Source organism: Rhinoderma darwinii, chromosome 7 (genome assembly GCF_050947455.1).
Source record: "Rhinoderma darwinii isolate aRhiDar2 chromosome 7, aRhiDar2.hap1, whole genome shotgun sequence".
NCBI classification, from domain to species: Eukaryota; Metazoa; Chordata; class Amphibia; order Anura; family Rhinodermatidae; genus Rhinoderma; species Rhinoderma darwinii.
The window spans coordinates 65532931-65555702 of NC_134693.1; the positions used below are offsets into that span (position 1 = coordinate 65532931).

The following is a 22772-nucleotide window of genomic DNA, read 5'->3' on the forward strand; positions in this document are numbered from 1 at the left end:
GTATCTCTGAATCTTTCGGGGAGGAACGAAGCAACGGAGCTTCGGGAGGCATCATGGGGGAGTCGGAGGAGAAAACACATAAACGTTCACGTTGTCGTTCCCTGAGACGTCGGTCAAGTCGTACCGCTAAAGCCATAACCTGGTCTAGGGAGTCAGAAGAGGGATAGCTAACTAGCAGGTCTTTCAGGGCATTCGACAGACCCAACCTAAACTGGCACCTTAAGGCAGGGTCATTCCACCGAGAAGCTACGCACCACTTCCGAAAGTCAGAGCAATACTCCTCAACAGGTCTCTTACCCTGACTTAAGGTCACCAGCTGACTCTCTGCAAAGGCAGTCCTGTCAGTCTCGTCATAAATAAGTCCGAGAGCAGAAAAGAAACAATCAACGGAGGAAAGTTCAGGGGCGTCAGGAGCCAAGGAGAAGGCCCACTCTTGGGGCCCTTCCTGGAGCCGGGACATAATTATACCCACCCGCTGGCTCTCAGAACCTGAGGAATGAGGCTTTAAACGAAAGTAAAGCCTACAACTCTCCCGAAAGGAGAGAAAAGCCCTCCGGTCCCCTGAGAACCGGTCGGGCAACTTGAGGTGGGGTTCAAGAGGTGCGGTGAGGGGAGCTACCAGGGTAGCATCAGGCTGGTTGACCCTCTGAGTCAGGGCCTGGACCTGTAGGGAGAGACCCTGCATTTGCTGAGCCAGGGTCTCACGGGGATCCATAGTGGTTTCAGGGACCAGGGGTAGACTAGGTATGGGCTTGTGATTATGTAATGGCAGGGGTAGGGAGACGGACAAGTGAGCCCTAATCTACCCGCCACTCTGTCCCTGCCTACTTGCAACGACCCGCCCTAGGCGACGGGGTACAACTGGGCGGCGGTCCCTGCGCTCAGTAAGTGCACGACAAACACGACAAACATACAAAGGAACACAAGCAAGGAAAAGGGGCAGTTGCCCACGGCAACACCGTGAGCAACCAGAGTGGTGAACGAGCCGAGTCAAGCCAGGAGTGTGCGAGTTACAAAACGAAAAGCAGAAGAGTAGTCGGTAAGCCAGGGTCTGTATGGAGCAGGATCAAAAATAGCAGGAGCTGTAGCTGGGCCAGGAAACCACAAGGAAAGAATCACAAGCACCGAGGGAAAGGAAGGGCATCCTTAAATAGACCGAGGGCGGGAGCTAGCTGAGTCTGGCCAGGTTACGATAGGCTCTCCCACTCCTAAGCCTGCCAGCCTGAATGGTGGAAGCAGGAGTCAGTCTCAGGGATGTATTCTCAGGTGCTGACTGATTAGTTCTGGGAGTTAACCCCGAAGCTGTGCCTGGCAGATCCTTTACAGGTGATGTGAACAGGGCCTTAGATACAGGGCCCTAGATACAGGGCCCATGTGCATGTGTGATACTGTTTGTTGGACCCTGTATCTAAGCCTAATGTAGGCTTAGATACAGGGTCCAGCAGACAGTATTCTTATGCAGTATAAGCTGGGGCCCTGTATCTAAGCCTAACACATGGTAGGCTTTAAAGGTTGTCCAGTCCCTAAACATTGATGGCCTATCTTCAGTATAGGCCATCAATAGCTGATGGGTTGGGGTCAGACACCCGGGACACCCGCCAATCAGCTGTTTTGAAGGGGTTGCAGCCGCTCGTACGAGTGCTGCTTCCACTTCATTTCCTTCACTTGCTCACACTGTGAATCGCTGACACGTCCGTGTCGGCGATTCAGTGTGAGAAAGTGACCGGACCCATCAGCAAGACAATAAAATTAAACTTATCTCCTCTTCGGCCTCACTCCATCAACTGTCGGGACGCTGTGCGCGGCGCATAGCATCGTGACGTTATGCCCTGTGCACAGCGCTGTGACGTCAGAACCTCCGATGCGCTCCAGGAAGAGGAGGGGGAAGTACTGTCAGTTACTATAGTAACAGGGGCCCGTGTGGTTTATTACATAGGCCCCAGTCACTATAGTAACTTTTCATTGATGTGTGAATGTGGCTGCCGCTAGCACCGGGGCCCCCTCCGGTGCTAACGACGCCACACCGGGCATGAGGGGGGCCGTGCGATCATGTGTGGTTCGGTCGGCCATGGGCCCCCCGGGAGCCTTGGGCCCCGGGCGGCCGCCCGAACCGCCCTAATGATAATCCGCCACTGTATATATTACAGCTTACACCTTGCTGCAAGGCCAGGACTAGAGTTAGCCTCTGATCCGGCTAATTAAGCCCTTAGATGCAGCACACAAAAGCAATCGCTGCAGCTATGGGGTTACTATATCGGCACCCCGCGATGCAATTTTGGGTTTACCGATGGCTGCTTTCGCAACCGGAGGCCTAACAATGGACTCCTGGTCGGCCACGTACGGAAGCCGATTAGGTTCTGCCAAGAGGCGGAGCCTAGTAGGCTTGCTGTCAGTGAATAACTCACAGCTCTAATGCATTGCACTATGTGGGTAGTGCAGTGTATTAGAATAAAGATCAGAGGTGCAGGCCTTCAAGTCACGTAGAAGGATGAAAAAAAAGTGAAAAAAAAGTTAATAAATAAGTTGTACAAATGCGTAAAAATAAAAGTTTAAAGTTAAAAAAAAACTGCCTTTTTTCCTATAATAAGTCTTTTATTATAGGAAAAAAATGAAACTGTTACAAAAATAAACATATTTAGTATCATCGGGTTCGTAACGACCCAAACTATAAAACTTTAATGTTATTTTTCCTGCACAGTGAACACCAAAAATAAATAAAATAAAAAACAATGCGAGAATCGCTATTTTTTGGTCAACATCCCTCCCAAAACATAGAATAAAAAGTGATCAAATAGTTGAATGTACCTCAAAATAATACCAATAAAAACTACAACGCAGCCCGCAAAAATAAACCCTTACACAGCGTTTTTAACTGAAAAATAAAAAAAAGTTATGTCTCTCAGAATATGGTCCAAAAAAATAAAATATTCGAAGCAGCACAAATCCAGATATCAGGAGCAGTGACACGCTGTAAGATCAGACAAACCCAGTCTGACGTAATGTAATCCTCAGAAAAAGCGTGGTTGAACAGTAGCACACGTCTCCCAAATTTCAATCAGTATGTTCTTTTATTGGTCAAACATCCAGCCTAGGCTTGAGAAAGACCCTCCACTTGTCACGGGTGGAAACGTTGCCATTTTTTACTGGATGTTTAATAATTCACTGTATTTTAACGATATATATTGTGCTCCCACAAATATGAACATTTGAAAATTCACTGAAGTGATAAATGAGTAAAATGTATAATTTTTATTTCATAGCTATCTAAAAACAGGGGTACAATCACCACTGTGAAAAGCCCAACCGTGTATTTAAAAACGTATTAAACACAATACTCCCAGTCCTAGTTCGTTTGCGAACCCTTTGTGACTGGGTATGTAAACAGAGATATCAAAATATGGAATCAGCGTATAACATTGGTAAAGCAGTGGTTTGGACCCTCGTTCACACAGGAGCCTGCGTTAACCGCACCAGATTCTCCCAATGTACAGATGCACAACAATGCCACTGCCCCCTACGCAATATTCCCTCACTTCACCCGACCCTACGCGTTTCTATACTTATCATCAGGGGTCTGTCAGTCTGGCCAGGATGCCAGCGATATATCTTCAGCAGCAGGTATTCTACTGCACAACACGGAAGCATGCACGCATAGATGTCAGCGGCATGCTTCACTCTGGGACTCTGAGTCACTATGAACTGAATACTCCGCCCCCTGGCTCCGGCAGCATACATCAAACAGCCAATCACACTGGCCCAGCACATCCATGATGCTCAACCATGTGACTCCCGGCTGTCAGCTGACATACCCGGAAGTAACAATGTAAACAACACAGAGCATGCTGACTCAATGGGAGGCTGTAGAAGTATCTGTTTGCTACACAAAGCCTCATGCTATTCAAGGATGGAGTATAACACTATTAGGTTGGATATATGTTGCGGATCAGCTCAGGACCGCAATTGGACTACCACGATAGGAGCACCTACCCTGAAAATACATAATATATGGATGGAAGAACGACGTAATTGTAAACCTCACATAAAACATATGACACACTCCTGGACTCAATTGCCATACCTGCTACTTATTGATTGATATATTACAAGTGACTACACTGGGACTAGGAATGCATTACCATACCCCCACCCAGAGGACCAAAAAAGCCCTATGACTTGATATGGATTGTATATTAAATAAAACAGGTATAATTTGTTTGCTCGTTTAAACCTTCAGGATGTACGCAAGCCAGTCTGTAGATCCATTGGGCCTCTTTACGCAGAATGAGGTTATCCCAATCCCCTCCCCGTTTAGGAGGACGTACCAATTCAATTGCCTGAAATTTTAAACATTCTGCCCTGCCTTGATGTTTTGCATGCACATGTTTTGATATGGAAGTATCTCTTTCATTTGTAACATCTCCAACATGTTCCCTAATCCGGCGCCGAAACTGCCGTATCGTCTTGCCCACGTAATTCAGTGGGCACGGACATGTGATTAAATAGACAACTCCAGCCGTTTTGCAGTTCACAAAATCTCGGATATCATACTCAACCTTGGTGGTAACACTTTTGAATTTTTTTCCACTTTGAATGAAATCACAGGCTCTACAACTACCACATCTGTGTGTACCCGGTATCTGCCTGTCTAACCAAGTACCCTTTTGGATTATTGGATCAAAACAACTCTGCATCACCCTATCCCTGATGTTTTTACCTCTACGGAACGTGACTGAAGGTCATTGTGTTATCTGATCCGCCAAGTCCGCATCGGCTCCTAGGATATGCCAATTTTTTTAATATACAATCCATATCAAGTCATAGGGCATTTTTGGTCCTCTGGGTGGGGGTATGGTAATGCATTACGTCGTTCTTCCATCCATATATTATGTATTTTCAGGGTAGGTGCTCCTATCGTGGTAGTCCAATTGCGGTCCTGAGCTGATCCGCAACATATATCCAACCTAATAGTGTTATACTCCATCCTTGAATAGCATGAGGCTTTGTGTAGCAAACAGATACTTCTACAGCCTCCCATTGAGTCAGCATTCTCTGTGTTGTTTACATTGTTACTTCCGGGTATGTCAGCTGACAGCCGGGAGTCACATGGTTGAGCATCATGGATGTGCTGGGCCAGTGTGATTGGCTGTTTGATGTATGTTGCCAGAGCCAGGGGGCGGAGTATTCAGTTCATAGTGACTCAGAGTCCCAGAGTGAAGCATGCCGCTGACATCTATGCGTGCATGCTTCCGTGTTGTGCAGTAGAATACCTGCTGCTGAAGATATATCGCTGGCATCCTGGCCAGACTGACAGACCCCTGATGATAAGTATAGAAACGCGTAGGGTCGGGTGAAGTGAGGGAATTTTGCGTAGGGGGCAGTGGCATTGTTGTGCATCTGTACATTGGGAGAATCTGGTGCGGTTAACGCAGGCTCCTGTGTGAACGAGGGTCCAAACCACTGCTTTACCAATGTTATACGCTGATTCCATATTTTGATATCTCTGTTTACATACCCAGTCACAAAGGGTTCGCAAACGAACTAGGACTGGGAGTATTGTGTTTAATACGTTTTTAAATACACGGTTGGGCTTTTCACAGTGGTGATTGTACCCCTGTTTTTAGATAGCTATGAAATAAAAATTATACATTTTACTCATTTATCACTTCAGTGAATTTTAATTTTTTTACTGGATGTTTGACCAATAAATTTATACATGACACTACTGTTAACATTACAATGTTGAGCCGCAATGACAGTGCACAGAGACTTTCTTGGTGTATGATGCAGTGGCATATAATTAAATCACTTGGATTAAGACTGAGACGATTCAGTTATTTTTTGACAAATGCAATTAACCCTTTTTGCAAGCCAACCATGGCTGGTCCCCCATCTGTAGTAAAGCCACTTGACTTTTCAAATGTTAGCTCAAGTTTTTTCATTGTTAAAACAAGTCTTTCAAACCAAGTCCTCACCTCTTGTAGTGCCTTGTATGTCTTCCAGTGACCGGAGTTCCTCTCGTGTGTCAAACTCTGCAGTTATCCCTGTCATGAACAAATACACAGTAAACAGTGAGGTCCCTGATCTTCCCAAACCTCTGTCCCTACCTACTTGTACGACCCGACCTAAACGACGGTGCACAACTGGGCGGCGTTCCCTATACTGGTACAAGTGAAACTGACAAACAAATAAGACAGATACAGTATGAACTAACAAAGGGTAACCTGGGAAGTACACAGAGGGAGAGGCAGGGCAATTGCGCCGCGGTCAAGTCCGGGCGCAAAAGGCGGAGTCAGGCAGGCAAGGTCAAACCGGGATAGAGCGGAAAAAACAAAAGTCAGAAGGCAAAGAAAAGTCAGGAATCCAGCCGAGGTCAGGTCATAAGAAGTCAAAAAGCAATTCGCTCAGGGGAGTCTGAAACAAGGGAAAGCACCAGGCAAGAAAACGATAATTACAGACAAAGGCCTACTATCCCAGGCTAAACTAAATAAGGAGAGAGCGGGAGCTCAGGAACATCAGCCAGGCTTTGATTGGCCTGAGGCTCCTGAGCTCCTATTGGCAGCAGATTGCCTCAGTCTGCCAGGCAGGGCGACGCCCGAGCGATTAACTCTCGATGTCCTGAGACCAATGGGACCTGCAGGCAGAGAGTACGTGACATCCCACAAACAAAAACGGCCAGTTGGGCAGTATTTGTTATTTGCGTTGTCTTGTCACAAGCCAGAGAGAAAAATTGGAAATCTCCTGCAGAATCCTTCAGTGTTTTTTCAATATCTTGTGCAAAGTCAGTAATCCGATCTGAGATGTTCAGGAGACGAACTAACACTCTGAAACCGTTTTAATTTTTCTGGTGCTAACAGCTCTGCAGCAGCCACCAGGCACTCTTTCACAAACTCTCCCTCTACATCAGGCCTCAGCTTCTTTGCGATAAGCTCGCTGACTACATAACTCGTCTTGTGATTCCAAACTCCGCTGAAGAGCATTGATTTTATCCAGACGCATTTGGCATCCCTAATCATTGAGTTTAGCATGTTTTGAGCTGTAATGATGCTCCAGATTATCTTTTTTCATTACTGCTCACGCATCGCCACAAACTAAGCACACTTAGTCTTCAACAAAAAAAAGAATAATTTCTCAATTTTTCTTGGAAAGATTGACACTCCGCATCATCTTTTCTTTTCTTTGCAGTCGCCATTTGTAGGATGCACACACTTCAGTTTCAATAACTATCCAGTGGGTGTGTCGACAGCGATGCGATTATTTTGCTTTGCGGCGGAAGTCTGAGTAGGCCGCAGCTAGCAGCAAATGCATTAATGACAGGTCCTAACTCTACATGAGGCCTCAGCTAAATTTTTCAATTTTATGAGCAGGAGGACGACGGACGGTGCAAGTAGTGTCATTCACTACTGGAGAATCAGGCGGCGGTCTGAGTGAGCTCGGTGCATGGCAGCCCGGGAATGGTCCAGTCACCTGACCTGTGTCACCTGACCTCACATCATGCATTTAGGACAGGTCCTAACCCTACATCCGGCCTCAGCTAAGTTTCTAAATTTTAGGGGCAGGAGAAGGGCGGACGAAACCAAGTAGTGTCATTTACTACTAGTAAATGAGGCAGCGGTGGTCTGAGTGAGGTCGGTGCGTGCCGGCCCGGGAGTGGACCAGTTCAGTCACCTGACCTCACGTCAGCGATGTGAGGTCAGGTGACTCAAGTGAGGTGACTGGAATGGTCCACTCACTGGCCGGCATGCATCGACCTCACTCAGATTGTCGCCAGATTATTCATGAGTTAAGTTGTTCTGGGCAAATTTGGCCCAGGGTAATAACAGTTGCCTTGGTTGGCAAAGACATTGATGCGAATAAACTTCTCTAGCTCTTGATTGATCCACTCCATCTGTCTGTGGGACTGTGGGTGATAGGTTATGGAAAAGTTACGTTTAAAATTGTTAAGGATACAAATGGCTCTCCAAAATGGGGACAAATTGAGCAAATCTGTTAGATAGTATTTCTGTAGGAAAACCATAGAGTTGGAAGATCTCTTGAAGAAAGTGTTTGGCAGGTGGGATTGTGCTGGGAAAACCTTTTAATGGGACAATGTGAGAAATCTTGCAGAACCTGGTGACCACTACTCAGATTGTGTTAAAGCCTTAAGAAACTGGTAACTCTGTGATGAAGTCCATAGAGATATGGTACCAAGGCTGGTCAGGTGGTTCAAGGTGTAACAAAGGACTAAAGGGGCATTTCTGGGGATTTTGTGATGAGCACAGGAACAAGTCTTTGATATCACGTCTCATGCAGTACCAGCAATGCCCAGGTCAAATCATATTTTTGAGTGCTGGGGTAATAAAATATTTAGAATTTATATTTCTGGATATGGCAGGTGGTCAAAAGATCTGGATAAAGCATCAACTTTGACATTCTTGGCACTGGGACAGTAAGTAATAAGAAAGTTGGATCCGGATCGGACTGAAAAGACCCTGCAAAAAAAGGGGAATGTCGATGAAAAAAATCAGAATGAGTAGAACAGGAGATAAGTCTGAAACTTTTGGCAACCTTCCTATCATCATCCAGGCTGAGGGGTTATCGGCCAAGACAAGAACAAGATTCTATGAAATGGTCAGAGAACGCACAGTAGAGGCATAGTTTATGCCTCCGCCTTCTTATGCGTTCTTTAAGAGTGAGTGTAGATCTGTGTATCTGCATGAGTTCTTCCCGGAGAAATTGGCGGTAATGGTAATCATTGGTTAACTGGAAGCGAGGATCCATTCTAATAGCAGTGTGCCTTGATTGTTCCCCCTCCTGCGCATTCCTCCTAAAACATAAATCTACTTTATTGCACAAGGAGATGAGGTCGTCGACCTCACAAATAATTTGCTTTGAGCAATTGTTACAGCAGCAGCCTGCTTGGGCCGTCACTCTGTATACCCCTCTAGGTCAGCACACAGAACAATCAATGTTGTAGAAGCAAGAAATGTATTATAGATGGCACATACACCAGAAGAGGATTTTTAGTTCTTCATTAATAAACTTTTATTCTGTTTCTTTTCAATCATTTAAAAATTGAAGAGACACTGAAGAAAAGTTTATACGTATGTGCCACCAACCATTTACTTCTACCACTTTGTAAGAAGTGCTCAGGGAGTCTGTACAGCGTTCTCCAACCCCTAAGTTTAAAGTCCAGCGTCCCAGGTGGATACTCTCCTTAGCCACCCTAAGGGTATGTTCACACGCTTAACCAAAAACGTCTGAAAATACAGAGCTGTTTTCAAGGGAAAACAGCTCCTGATTTTCAGACGTTTTTTGAGCAACTCGCGTTTTTCGCGGCATTTTTTAAGCCTGTTTTTGGAGCTGTTTTCAATAGAGTCTATGAAAAAACGCTCCAAAAACGTCCCAAGAAGTGTCCTGCACTTCTTTTGACGAGCCGTCATTTTACGCGCCGTATTTTGACAGCGACACGTAAAATAAAGACTTGTGGGAACAGAACATCATAATTCCCATTTAAAGCAATGGGCAGATGTTTGTGGGCGTATTAGGGGCGTTTTTCCAGGTGTAATTCGAAGCGTAAGACGCCCGAATTACGCCTCAAAACACTGCGTGTGAACATACCCTTAGAAACAACCTTGGTTGCTACCACATGTTCGACTGACATTTTCATTAATAGGCAAGCATATATTTTAACATGGCCACTGTGTTTTTACATATATTGATCCTTTAATGTTTATTATTCTACAGGGCAAATTCACAACTGCCAGTGATGTGTGGGCATTTGCAGTGACCTTATGGGAGATGTTGACTTTTTGCCAAGAACAGCCATATAGTGAGATGTCTGATGAGCACGTGATTGAGAACACTGGAGAGTTTTTTAGAGATCAAGGGAAACAGGTGCATATTTGTATACTTGTATACTTTTTCAGATCAAAATTTTGTATAATTTCTGCAAAGTATATATTGACAATTAGATAGGTTATCTCTTGATTACATGAAATTATTATTGTACGTGGGTATCATATGGAATATGTATATACTAATATAATAGTGTGTAAAGCTAGCTTCAGTTATATACACCGTGTTCCAAATTATTATGCACATTGGATTTAAGTGTCATAAAAATTTAATTATTCGTTTTTCAATTAAACTCATGGATGGTATTGTGTCTTAGGGCTCTTTGGATCATTGTAATCAATCTCAGACACCTGTGATAATTAGTTTGCCAGGTGTGCCCAATCAAAGGAAAACTACTTAAGAAGGACGTTCCACATTATTAAGCAGGCCACAGGTTTCAAGCAATATGAGAAAGAAAAAGGATCACTCTGCTGCCGAAAAGCGTGAAATAGTGCAATACCTTGGACAAGGTATGAAAACATTGGATATTTCAAGAAAACTTAGGCGTGATCATCGTACTGTGAAAAGATTTGTGGCTGATTCAGAGCACAGACGGGTTCGTTCAGATAAAGGCATAATGAGGAAGGTTTCTGCCAGACAAATTAATAGGATTAGGAGAGCAGCTGTTAAAATGCCATTGCAAAGCAGCAAACAGGTATTTGAAGCCGCTGGTGCCTCTGGAGTCCCGCGAACCTCAAGGTGTAGGATCCTCCAGAGGTTTGCAAGTGTACATAAAGCTATTATTCGGCCACCCCTAAACAATGCTCACAAGCAGAAACGGTTGCAGTGGGCTCAGAAATACATGAAGACTAATTTTCAAACCGTGTTGTTTACTGATGAGTGCCGTGCAACCCTGGATGGTCCAGATGGATGGAGTAGTGGATGGTTGGTGAATGGCCACCATGTCCCAACAAGGCTGCGACGTCAGCAAGGAGGTGGCGGAGTCATGTTTTGGGCTGGAATCATGGGGAGAGAGCTGGTAGGCCCATTTATGGTGTGAAAATGACCTCTGCAAAGTACGTAGAGTTTATGACTGACCACTTTCTTCCGTGGTACAAAAAGAAGAACCGTGCCTTCCGTAGCAAAATTATCTTCATGCATGACAATGCACCATCTCATGCTGCAAAGAATACCTCTGTGTCATTGGCTGCTATGGGCATAAAAAGAGAGAAACTCATGGTGTGGCCCACATGTTCCCCTGACCTCAACCCTATAGAGAACCTTTGGCCTGTTAAGTTTTTTTTTATTGAAAGAGCTTTTGATTTTTGGAAATATGACCTCCTGGTGCTGCAAATTCAACAAATTACCATTTTAGTTCTCTTTACAACCTTTAAAATGTTTTGATCTCTGTTGTGCATAATAATGTGAAACAGTGCATTTTGAGTTTTTTACTTCTAAAAAAAAATCTGTTATCATTAGGAGATTTGTTCAATAAAATTCGCATTATACTCCAATGGTTGATGGCTTGAAGATTATACTGACTGTCATTTGCATCGACTATTTAGGAAAATCAGCGAAAAATTAGATTTGCATAATAATTTGGAACGCGGTATAGAAATATTCCCCTTTTATTTGTATCGTATATAATTCTTCAAGGGTAGTAATTATAGGTAGTATTAGTATTTAGTCCCTGTTTGGAGTCTATTCTTTCTGATTGTACAGTAATATGTTAAGTCTCAGGACATTAATAATAATAATAATAATAATAATAATTATTCTAATACATGTGTACATATTCTCATTTTCTATTTTGTTAGGTATACCTTCCTCAGCCAGTGATTTGTCCTGATAAGGTTTATAAACTCATGTTGAGTTGTTGGCGAAGAGAAACCAAAGACCGGCCTAGCTTTCAAGATATTTACCAACTTTTGCAGCTAGACCCTGATCTGAAAGACTGATTATTAAAGCCATTAGGTTGGATTCACACACACAAGATTTTGTTGCAGAGATTTATCCAACTGAAAATCAATTCTAATAATCAGAATGGGGTTTTTCTGCAGCAAGCACATGGATTTATGCAAGTATTAGAGTACAACGGATTGCTACAGAAAATTTCTGCAGCAATTCCGTTGAAAGTAGCAGACTCTCCCCTTTTTATGGAAGAAAATGGTGCATATTTTGCAGTGTTTTTCACAATGCTGGGAGATGGTGACATCTCTGAAAAGCGCAGCAATTCACTCCACTTTCTGCAGCAGGAGTTGACATGCTGCGGTCCGAAAAAAACTCACTGCAGGTCAATTTCTGGTCGGAATTGTTACGCAGCATGTGGATGAGATTTGTTAAATCCCACCCACTTAACTGCTACTGTATTCTGCTGCGCTTTTTACGTCCGCAATTCCGGAAAGAAAAAGCACATCAATTCCGCAACGTGTGGACGAGCCGTTATTCAGATGAATGGAACTGATTTTCAGTGGCAGAATTTTCTGCAACAAAATCGGCAGCATGTACAAGGGGGCCTTAAAGTGAATTTCAGGCAAGTCTGTATGAAATGCGGCCCAGAATACACCATACCAAAAATATTGAATGCTTAGAATTGAATCCTTTCCCTGTGAACTTTTAGCTGAGCACATACCCTCCTGTCACCTGGAAAGCGATCAATTGTGAATGATCTGTTTACATATTTAAAATTTTTCTTTGGTTCCTTTAGTTTTGGCAACAATCATTCAAAAAATATTAAACACGTAAAGAATTTTTCTTCCAGCAATATTGTCACAAATATTTTGTTTACATCTGCATTCAGTGGATTGGGGTAGGTTATATTGGTAGGCATGGGACCTGTCAAACCAATGAACAAGGGGTGGGAAACAAGTCTGCTGGCAATGTGTTCACACGCTTGCTTGCACATCCACCACTTCTGCTACAATGGGTTAGAGCTACAGCTTTCAATAGATTCCCACAAAAGTATCCATATTAAAGAAAAAAAACAACATAGTAGGGATGCTGATGGCAGGTTAAAAAATGCATAATGTATATCAGTAAATTACTTATTTTTAAATTTTATAATAATTGATAATAACCTTTTAGAAACTGAAGGACCCCTTTAACTTTGTTTTATTTATCATAAATCTATAAAAAAAAAATGTTAAATGTTTAAAATGTAACTAGTAGTTATATATATATACGTATGTATCTTATAGCATAACTAAAAGTATTGCTTTATTATATTCCCATGATTCTTAGTTCACCAAATAACAGTGTGCATCTATCAATTGTTTCCGATCTAGAAACAACAGTCTTCAAATGGATGGTAAAATGTAGAGTATATTGTACAGATCCTTGCTTGCTCTATGAAATACCTGAATCTGTTCACTCTTAGGGGGGATTCACACGAGCGTGATTTGGCAGCGTGTAGACCGCGTGGTTTTCGCGCGGCACGCAATGCCCTATAGAAGTCTATGGGGCAGTACACACAGTCCGTGTATTTTGCGCAGCGTTTGTTCGCTGCGCAAAATACGCGACAGGTTCAATAACTCTGCGTATTTCACGCATCACGCACCCATTGAAGTCAATGGGTGCGTGAAAACCAAGCAGGTCGCACGGAAGCTCTTCCGTGCGAACTGCGTGTTTGCGCAACAGCTGTCAAAAGGATGAATGGAAACAGAAAAGCACCACGTGCTTTTCTGTTTCCAAGCATCCAAACGGAGTGTCTTTGCGAGGAGCGAACCCCGACAACCGAAGCTAACTTCACCGGGTTCGGCCAAACTCGTTTTGGCCGAACCCGGCAAAAAAATTTCCGGTCCGCGACGTCGGAAGACATTCACTGTGCATGGTGCTGAAAGAGTTAAACTGTTTCAGCACCATGGACAGTGACTTGCGATCCCAAAATACATGAACCTGTAAAAAAAAAACGAAGTTCTAACTTACCGATTACTCCTGTCTCCTTCCTGCAGTCCGACCTCCCGGGATGACACTTCAGTTCAAGTGACAGCTCCAGCCAATCACAGGCCAAGCACAGGCTGCAGCCAATCACAGGCTGCAGCGGTCACTTGGACTGCCGCGTCATCCAGGGAGGTGGGGCCCGATGTCAAGAGAGGCGCGTCACCAAGGACGCGTCACCAAGGACGCGTCACCAAGGCAACGGCCAGGAAGTTCTCGGTAAGTAGGAACTTTATCTTTTTTTTTTACAGGTTTTTCGCGGTTGTGTTCGCCATTCACTGTCGAGGGTGCTGAAAGATTTAGCTCTTTCAGCACCTTGGACAGTGACGGGCGTCGACAAGCCTCATCTCTATGATGCCGGCTGCGCGAAAATCACGCAGCCGCGCATCAGACACGCATGACACACGCAGCTGTCAAATGGTTTTTGCGCTCGCAAAACGCCGCGTTGTTTGCGCGCGCAAAAACGCAACGCTCTTGTGAATCTGCCCTTAGACCCAGTTCACACGGAGTTGTTTTACGCTGATTTTGGTATCCGCATCACAATCAGTGGCAAAAAGCGTCCGCTACCGCCTCCCATTGATTTCAATGGGAGGCGGAGACGTTTTTTGTGCCGCAGTTTTTATCCGCTTGCGGTAAAAAAAAGTGCCATGCTCTTTCTTGCTGCGGGTCCCGCCTCTGACCTGCTATTGAAATCAATGGGAGGCAGAGAAAGGGGGTTTTTTTACTGCGTTTTTTTCCCGCAGCGCTCAATGACCGCGGGCGAAAAACACAGCGAAAAAAAACCACCTCCTCCCATTGAAATCAATGGAAGGCGGTTTTGGACGTTTTTTGGCGCTGATTCCGATGCGGTTTCCGTGTCAAAATCAGCGCCAAATAAACTATGTAAACTGGCCCTTATAATAATAGATACATGTTAGGCTTTTATGGAAGCTGCTCTGACCATAAATGTTAAATATTTTTTTTCTGCTTTACTCTGGATGATGGTCAGATCAGGATGTGCTTCATGGATAGCTCTTTGTACCTGGTTAAATATCTAAACTGTAAGGAGCAGGGATAGCACATTTTATAGGCGTAAGTAAAGAGTATCCGGCACACAAATATGAGATAAAGGTCATTTTTTATTTTGTTTTTAATGCCAGTGGCAGAGCGCGACGTTTCGGTCTAGGCGACCTTCTTCAGGGATTTGTTGGACTGCATGAACGAGCGCTTGTCAAAATAATAGCGGCTGGCCGCTGTGTCATGGCACTCAAGAAGTGCCTGAAGAATGTCGCCTAGACCGAAACGTCACACTCTGCCACTGGCATTAAAAACAAAATAAAAAATTACCTTTATCACATATTGGTGTGCTGGATACTCCTTACTTACTCATTGGGTTGGGCCCCTGTCCGTGCAAAACCCCATCCCCCCGTATCTGGTGCTATCTGAACATATATACACATTTTATAGGCGTTCCCATATATGTGGATGAGCTTCCTTAACATTATTAGATATTTTCCGCTGGGTGATTTTTGCTGAATCCCGATTTATCTCAGCTTCACATAGTATATAGCAAATTGTTTAGCATTTCATAATGCACAAATATAGGCCATGTTAAAAGAAGATATTTTACTACATGCCTACTTCACACAGTTTTTTTGTCTGGCGTGTTAAACTGCATGAAAAAAATGCATTTAAATAAATGTTGGTGTTTTTTAAATGTGACATGCATTTTTATGGTGTTTCACATGAGATTTTGGTGGCATTTTTTATTTTGTAACACTTTGAAAATGCATTTCCATACCCAAATCATGCTGCATCTTGATTGAAATTCCATTGACCCCAAAAATGCTACAAAAACGCTACAAACCAAAATGCTGTGCAAGTAGGCTTTCCCATAATTTATCATATACTTTAAAGTAACATCTGTCCGCAGTGTTTTTGGGAGAAAAATAATGCTCAAAAAATAACCACCAAAAACGCCAAAAAAAACCGCTATGTGTGCATCTAGTCTTAAGCAAAAAGAATGTATTAAACCGTACCAAGAGCAAAAGATTACCCACCCTGGAGAATATAAATGGTAGCAATGGACCTGCAGTGGGATCATCTCAATAGCACAATAGAAAGGTAGAATTTATGGTTCATAAAACCCATTTTAGAATACGTCATAGCACATCACTAAAAATACACAAATATTTCAATAATCCACAACTATCTGTAAAGACCCATTTACATGGGCCAATAACGATTGTTCCCAATTATTGGCCTGTGTAAACAGGGCATCGATCAGCCGACAAACAAGCAAATGATCTTTCATCGGCTAATCACATCATTTATGCAGCCTCTAAAATCATCTTTGTTGCAGCACATCTCCTCGTGTGTAAGTAGAGGATGTGCTGCTGACAATGATGCAAACTGATGGGGACCGAACGATTGTATCAACAAGCAGTGTATCATTGTATGTGCTGGTGTATGTTTTAGTGAAAAAGTTAAAATCACAAAAGGGCATTGTTGTCAATTCAGTAAACAATACATAAGTAAAAAGGTAACATGGTGCACATTTACAAACATGAGCAAGAGGAACAAAAGGTATAAATCAAAACAAAAGTAAATAAATAAATGTTGGTAGTGAATGATGCAAATCAAGTTGCGAGGGAACATGTACTTAAATGGAGCCATCCTCTGTGGTCACCATCCCCATACAGGATGTCAAACTATCTAGATTTTCAAAGTGAGACATGTTAGGCTGGGTTCACACGACCTATTTTCAGGCGTAAACGAGGCGTATTATGCCTTGTTTTACGTCTGAAAATAGAGCTACAATACGTCGGCAAACATCTGCCCATTCATTTGAATGGGTTTGCCGACGTACTGTGCCGACGACCTGTCATTTGCGCGTCGTCGTTTGACAGCTGTCAAACGACGACGCGTAAAATGACTGCCTCGGCAAAGAAGTGCAGGACACTTCTTTGAAACGTAATTTCAGCCGTTTTTCATTGAAGTCAATGAAGAGCAACTCAAGATTAGGGGCGTCAAAGACGCCTCGCAAAATGCGAGAAGGAGCTTTTACGTCTGAAACGACGCAGCTGTTTTCTCCTGAAAACAGTCTGTCTTTTCAGACGTAAAAGAAAGCTAGTGTGTGCACATACCCTCATGGTGTAAGGCATCATGGTGCATATGGTCGTAAATATGCTTTCTGATCCTTACTTTCACTGAGCGTGCAATGCATGCTACATAGTGCATTCGATCACCTGCACTTTTAGCAGCCTGCAGTAGTAGTATTATATTTTTCACATCCACGAAAACAAAATATTTCTAAGATATGTTGGCAAAGAAACATTCCAGCCTTCCTGTAGTAATTTACATAATACATTTTCATGGGAATAATAATAATAATAATAATAATAATACAGAGAAATTGTAAATATTGCTAAAAGTTTTATTGTTGAAACATGCACTTTTTAAACCCAAATAATGAAAGAACATTCTGCAAAATACAAACACATTAATAAATTGTCCAAAAATTATAACCAAATTAATAAATGTTCAAATTTGTTCTGCACTATTAATTCTGGAGGCAATGAACTTGCATGTTTGCAGAAATTTAGGTAAAGAAAGGCCTCATGCAGACGACCGTAGCAATGTGCACGGCAGTGATTTTCGGGTTGGCCGGCCACGGAGTGACACCCGCGAGCCGTCCGAAAATCGTGGGCCGTGCACATGGCCGCGTGCATTATTTCCTATGAGCCTGAACCGCAGAACACGGCCGTAATAAGACATGTCCGTTCTTTCTGCTGTCCGGGCTCCTGGGCAATGCATGGACCGTGGAAACCACGGTCGTGTGCATGGGCCCATAGCAATGAATGGGGCCGCAATTCTCCCGTGGATTTTCGGGGGAATTGCGGCCGCAAAAGCAAGTTCGTGCGCATGGGGCCTTAGGATTAAGTTACCTACAACAGTAAAATAAATAAATCATAGTGGCATCTGTTACTGTATTCTAATCACAAATACACAATGTTATTCATTTGAGTTTTTTCATTTTCATCATATTTCCACTGTTAATTCTAGTGTAAGCAGACAAAAATCAGAGGTAATAGAAGAGTTTTGCTGATGTAAATATAATGAATGTGTCAAAGGGAACCTTCTGTTTTGCTTGTTAACATTGTAAATGTTTTGCTGTGTTACATACAGGTTTATAAACATTGTACTATACATTGAACTTGTGCTGAGTTATCAATAATGTTAGCTTGAAACGAAATGTACAGAATAAACTGACAAATAGTGATTTTGCATAAACTGTTAAAGGACTTGTGAGTTGTAATTGCTCTTAAAATAAAAAACTACAGAAATTGAAACAATTTCCGCTAATTGTTTTTTTTCTTTGGATAAGAACAATGTACATTCCAATGACCTTTTGTACCTATAAAGTAGTCATTGTATGGGAGGACAACTGGCAGCCCCAGGGCCCCTCCAAGCTCTTGCCCCATCTGTTCTCCCCCAGCTTCCCTGCTCTTCACAAATTGGGCAGCAGCTTTAATTTTTCTTTCACACTGTTGCAAACGCAGAGCTGAGAATGCAGCCGTGAATGAAGATAAAAAATATATTGACAGGTTAATTGGCCTCCTGTGAAATTTGACCATGCGTGTGTGGAATTTCAGGGCCCCATACAGCAAAATTTTCTGGGCCCCCCTACCGTGGCACCGCCTGTTAACGGTACTCCGTCCAGCACTATATCATGCTACCCAGGGCCGCCATCAGGGGGGGTATTAGGGGTACTGATGTGAGGGGCCCGGCCAAACCTAATTGAAAGGGGGGCCCGGCAACTGCCGCGACTTGCCTTTGGTAGAAAAAAAACAGGCCCCTGCAATGGGACCCGTTTTTTTCACCAAAAGAATGTCGTGAGCTGCGGGCCCCCCAACTCGTCATGGGGGCCGTCAAACACTGCCCGCCCGCGCGACCAATCGCGCGCACCTGCGACCTCCCGCGCACCCGCAACCGCCTGGAACCGCGCACCGAATATTGAGGCAGATTTTTACCTGCCCACACTATCTTAAAAATTCACTGAAGTGATAAATGAGTAAAATGTATCATTTTTATTTCATAGCTATCTAAAAACAGGGGTACAATCACCACTGTGAAAAGCCCAACCGTGTATTTAAAAACGTATTAAACACAATACTCCCAGTCCTAGTTCGTTTGCGAACCCTTTGTGACTGGGTATGTAAACAGAGATATCAAAATATGGAATCAGCGTATAACATTGGTAAAGCAGTGGTTTGGACCCTTGTTCACACAGGAGCCTGCGTTAACCGCACCAGATTCTCCCAATGTACAGATGCACAACAATGTCACTGCCCCCTACGCAAAATTCCCTCACTTCACCAGACCCTACGCGTTTCTATACTTATCATCAGGGGTCTGTCAGTCTGGCCAGGATGCCAGCGATATATCTTCAGCAGCAGGTATTCTACTGCACAACACGGAAGCATGCACGCATAGATGTCAGCGGCATGCTTCACTCTGGGACTCTGAGTCACTATGAACTGAATACTCCGCCCCCTGGCTCCGGCAGCATACATCAAACAGCCAATCACACTGGCCCAGCACATCCATGATGCTCAACCATGTGACTCCCGGCTGTCAGCTGACATACCTGGAAGTAACAATGTAAACAACACAAAGCATGCTGACTCAATGGGAGGCTGTAGAAGTATCTGTTTGCTACACAAAGCCTCATGCTATTCAAGGATGGAGTATAACACTATTAGGTTGGATATATGTTGCGGATCAGCTCAGGACCGCAATTGGACTACCACGATAGGAGCACCTACCCTGAAAATACATAATATATGGATGGAAGAACGACGTAATTGTAAACCTCACATAAAACATATGACACACTCCTGGACTCAATTGCCATACCTGCTACTTATTGATTGATATATTACAAGTGACTACACTGGGACTAGGAACGCATTACCATACCCCCACCCAGAGGACCAAAAAAGCCCTATGACTTGATATGGATTGTATATTAAATAAAACAGGTATAATTTGTTTGCTCGTTTAAACCTTCAGGATGTACGCAAGCCAGTCTGTAGATCCATTGGGCCTCTTTACGCAAAATGAGGTTATCCCAATCCCCTCCCCGTTTAGGAGGACGTACCAATTCAATTGCCTGAAATTTTAAACATTCTGCCCTGCCTTGATGTTTTGCATGCACATGTTTTGATATGGAAGTATCTCTTTCATTTGTAACATCTCCAACATGTTCCCTAATCCGGCGCCGAAACTGCCGTATCGTCTTGCCCACGTAATTCAGTGGGCACGGCATGTGATTAAATAGACAACTCCAGCCGTTTTGCAGTTCACAAAATCTCGGATATCATACTCAACCTTGGTGGTAACACTTTTGAATTTTTTTCCACTTTGAATGAAATCACAGGCTCTACAACTACCACATCTGTGTGTACCCGGTATCTGCCTGTCTAACCAAGTACCCTTTTGCATCCCTCGCTCCCTCATAGGCCTTTCTAATTACCCCCTTAGGGAAGCCCCTCTCCTTCAATCTGTTTGTGAGGTCATGTGCCTGTGACTCAAAATCGTCCATTGAACTACAATTTCGGCGTACTCTCATGAATTGGCCTCTGGGAATCCCACGTTTGAGGGGATAAGGGTGCCTATGAGGGAGCGAGGGATGCAGATAGGCAGAGCATTTTAGTCCCTAGACAACGTCAAGAGGAAAGGGTCACTAGGCTCATAGGTACTTTTGACTCCAAACAATCTGAGATCATGGAAATCCTCAAGAGGTATTGGCGTATCCTAGGAGCCGATGCGGACTTGGCGGATCAGATAACACAATGGCCTTCAGTCACGTTCCGTAGAGGTAAAAACATCAGGGATTGGGTAATGCAGAGTTGTTTTGATCCAATAATCCAAAAGGGTACTTGGTTAGACAGGCAGATACCGGGTACACACAGATTTGGGAGTTGTAGAGCCTGTGATTTCTTTCAAAGTGGAAAAAAATTCAAAAGTGTTACCACCAAGGTTGTGTATGATATCCGAGATTTTGTGAACTGCAAAACGGCTGGAGTTGTCTATTTAATCACATGTCCGTGCCCACTGAATTACGTGGGCAAGACGATACGGCAGTTTCGGCGCCGGATTAGGGAACATGTTGGAGATGTTACAAATGAAAGAGATACTTCCATATCAAAACATGTGCATGCAAAACATCAAGGCAGGGCAGAATGTTTAAAATTTCAGTCAATTGAATTGGTACGTCCTCCTAAACGGGGAGGGGATTGGGATAACCTCATTCTGCGTAAAGAGGCCCAATGGATCTACAGACTGGCTTGCGTACATCCTGAAGGTTTAAACGAGCAAACAAATTATACCTGTTTTATTTAATATACAATCCATATCAAGTCATAGGGCTTTTTTGGTCCTCTGGGTGGGGGTATGGTAATGCATTCCTAGTCCCAGTGTAGTCACTTGTAATATATCAATCAATAAGTAGCAGGTATGGCAATTGAGTCCAGGAGTGTGTCATATGTTTTATGTGAGGTTTACAATTACGTCGTTCTTCCATCCATATATTATGTATTTTCAGGGTAGGTGCTCCTATCGTGGTAGTCCAATTGCGGTCCTGAGCTGATCCGCAACATATATCCAACCTAATAGTGTTATACTCCATCCTTGAATAGCATGAGGCTTTGTGTAGCAAACAGATACTTCTACAGCCTCCCATTGAGTCAGCATGCTCTGTGTTGTTTACATTGTTACTTCCGGGTATGTCAGCTGACAGCCGGGAGTCACATGGTTGAGCATCATGGATGTGCTGGGCCAGTGTGATTGGCTGTTTGATGTATGCTGCCGGAGCCAGGGGGCGGAGTATTCAGTTCATAGTGACTCAGAGTCCCAGAGTGAAGCATGCCGCTGACATCTATGCGTGCATGCTTCCGTGTTGTGCAGTAGAATACCTGCTGCTGAAGATATATCGCTGGCATCCTGGCCAGACTGACAGACCCCTAATGATAAGTATAGAAACGCGTAGGGTCGGGTGAAGTGAGGGAATATTGCGTATGGGGCAGTGGCATTGTTGTGCATCTGTACATTGGGAGAATCTGGTGCGGTTAACGCAGGCTCCTGTGTGAACGAGGGTCCAAACCACTGCTTTACCAATGTTATACGCTGATTCCATATTTTGATATCTCTGTTTACATACCCAGTCACAAAGGGTTCGCAAACGAACTAGGACTGGGAGTATTGTGTTTAATACGTTTTTAAATACACGGTTGGGCTTTTCACAGTGGTGATTGTACCCCTGTTTTTAGATAGCTATGAAATAAAAATTATACATTTTACTCATTTATCACTTCAGTGAATTTTCAAATGTTCATATTTGTGGGAGCACAATATATATCATTAAAATACAGTGAATTATGCCCACACTATCTTGTCACGTTTTTTGCCTGCGGCGATTGAGGAAAGCAGACAAAAAACGCACCGAAAAATGCATTTTCTGCCTCCCATTGATTTCGATGGGAGGTCAGAGGCGGAACAACGGCAAGAAGGGACATGCTGCTTTTTCTTTTTTCCGCGACTGGCTCCCATTGATTTCAGATTAAATCAATAGGAGGCGGTTTTGGAAGTTGTTTGGTGCTGATTCTGACGCAGTCTCCGAGTCAATATCAAGGCCCAAAAACTCTGTGAACTGGGCCTTATTGTTAGGGCTTATTCAGACGAACGTGTAATACGTCTGTGCAACGCGCGTGATTTTCACGCGCCTCGCACGGACCTATGTTACTTTATAGGGGCCGTTCCAGACTGTCAGTGATTTTCACGCAGCGTGTGTCCGCTGCGTAAAACTCACGACATGTCCTATATTTGTGCATTGTTCGCGCATCACTCACCCATTGAAGTCAATGGGTGCATGAAAATCACGCCCAGCACTTCCGCAGCAGTATAAACTATGAATGAATACAGAAAAACACCACGTGCTACAAACATACAAACAGAGTGTCATAATGATGGCGGCTGCGCGA

General features: G+C 43.6%; 1 protein-coding gene across 1 annotated transcript in view; it reads left to right on the plus strand.

Moving 5' to 3' along the window:
- The window catches only part of DDR2 (discoidin domain receptor tyrosine kinase 2), a 121128-nt gene extending 107616 nt beyond the window's left edge, over positions 1-13512 (plus strand). The window contains exons 15-16 of the mRNA XM_075832266.1: positions 9724-9873; positions 11631-13512. Of these exons, the coding sequence (XP_075688381.1) occupies positions 9724-9873; positions 11631-11771 (291 nt within the window). The 3' untranslated portion in view covers positions 11772-13512. The remainder of the gene's footprint in view (positions 1-9723; positions 9874-11630) is intronic.
- The last annotated feature ends 9260 nt before the right edge of the window (positions 13513-22772 follow it).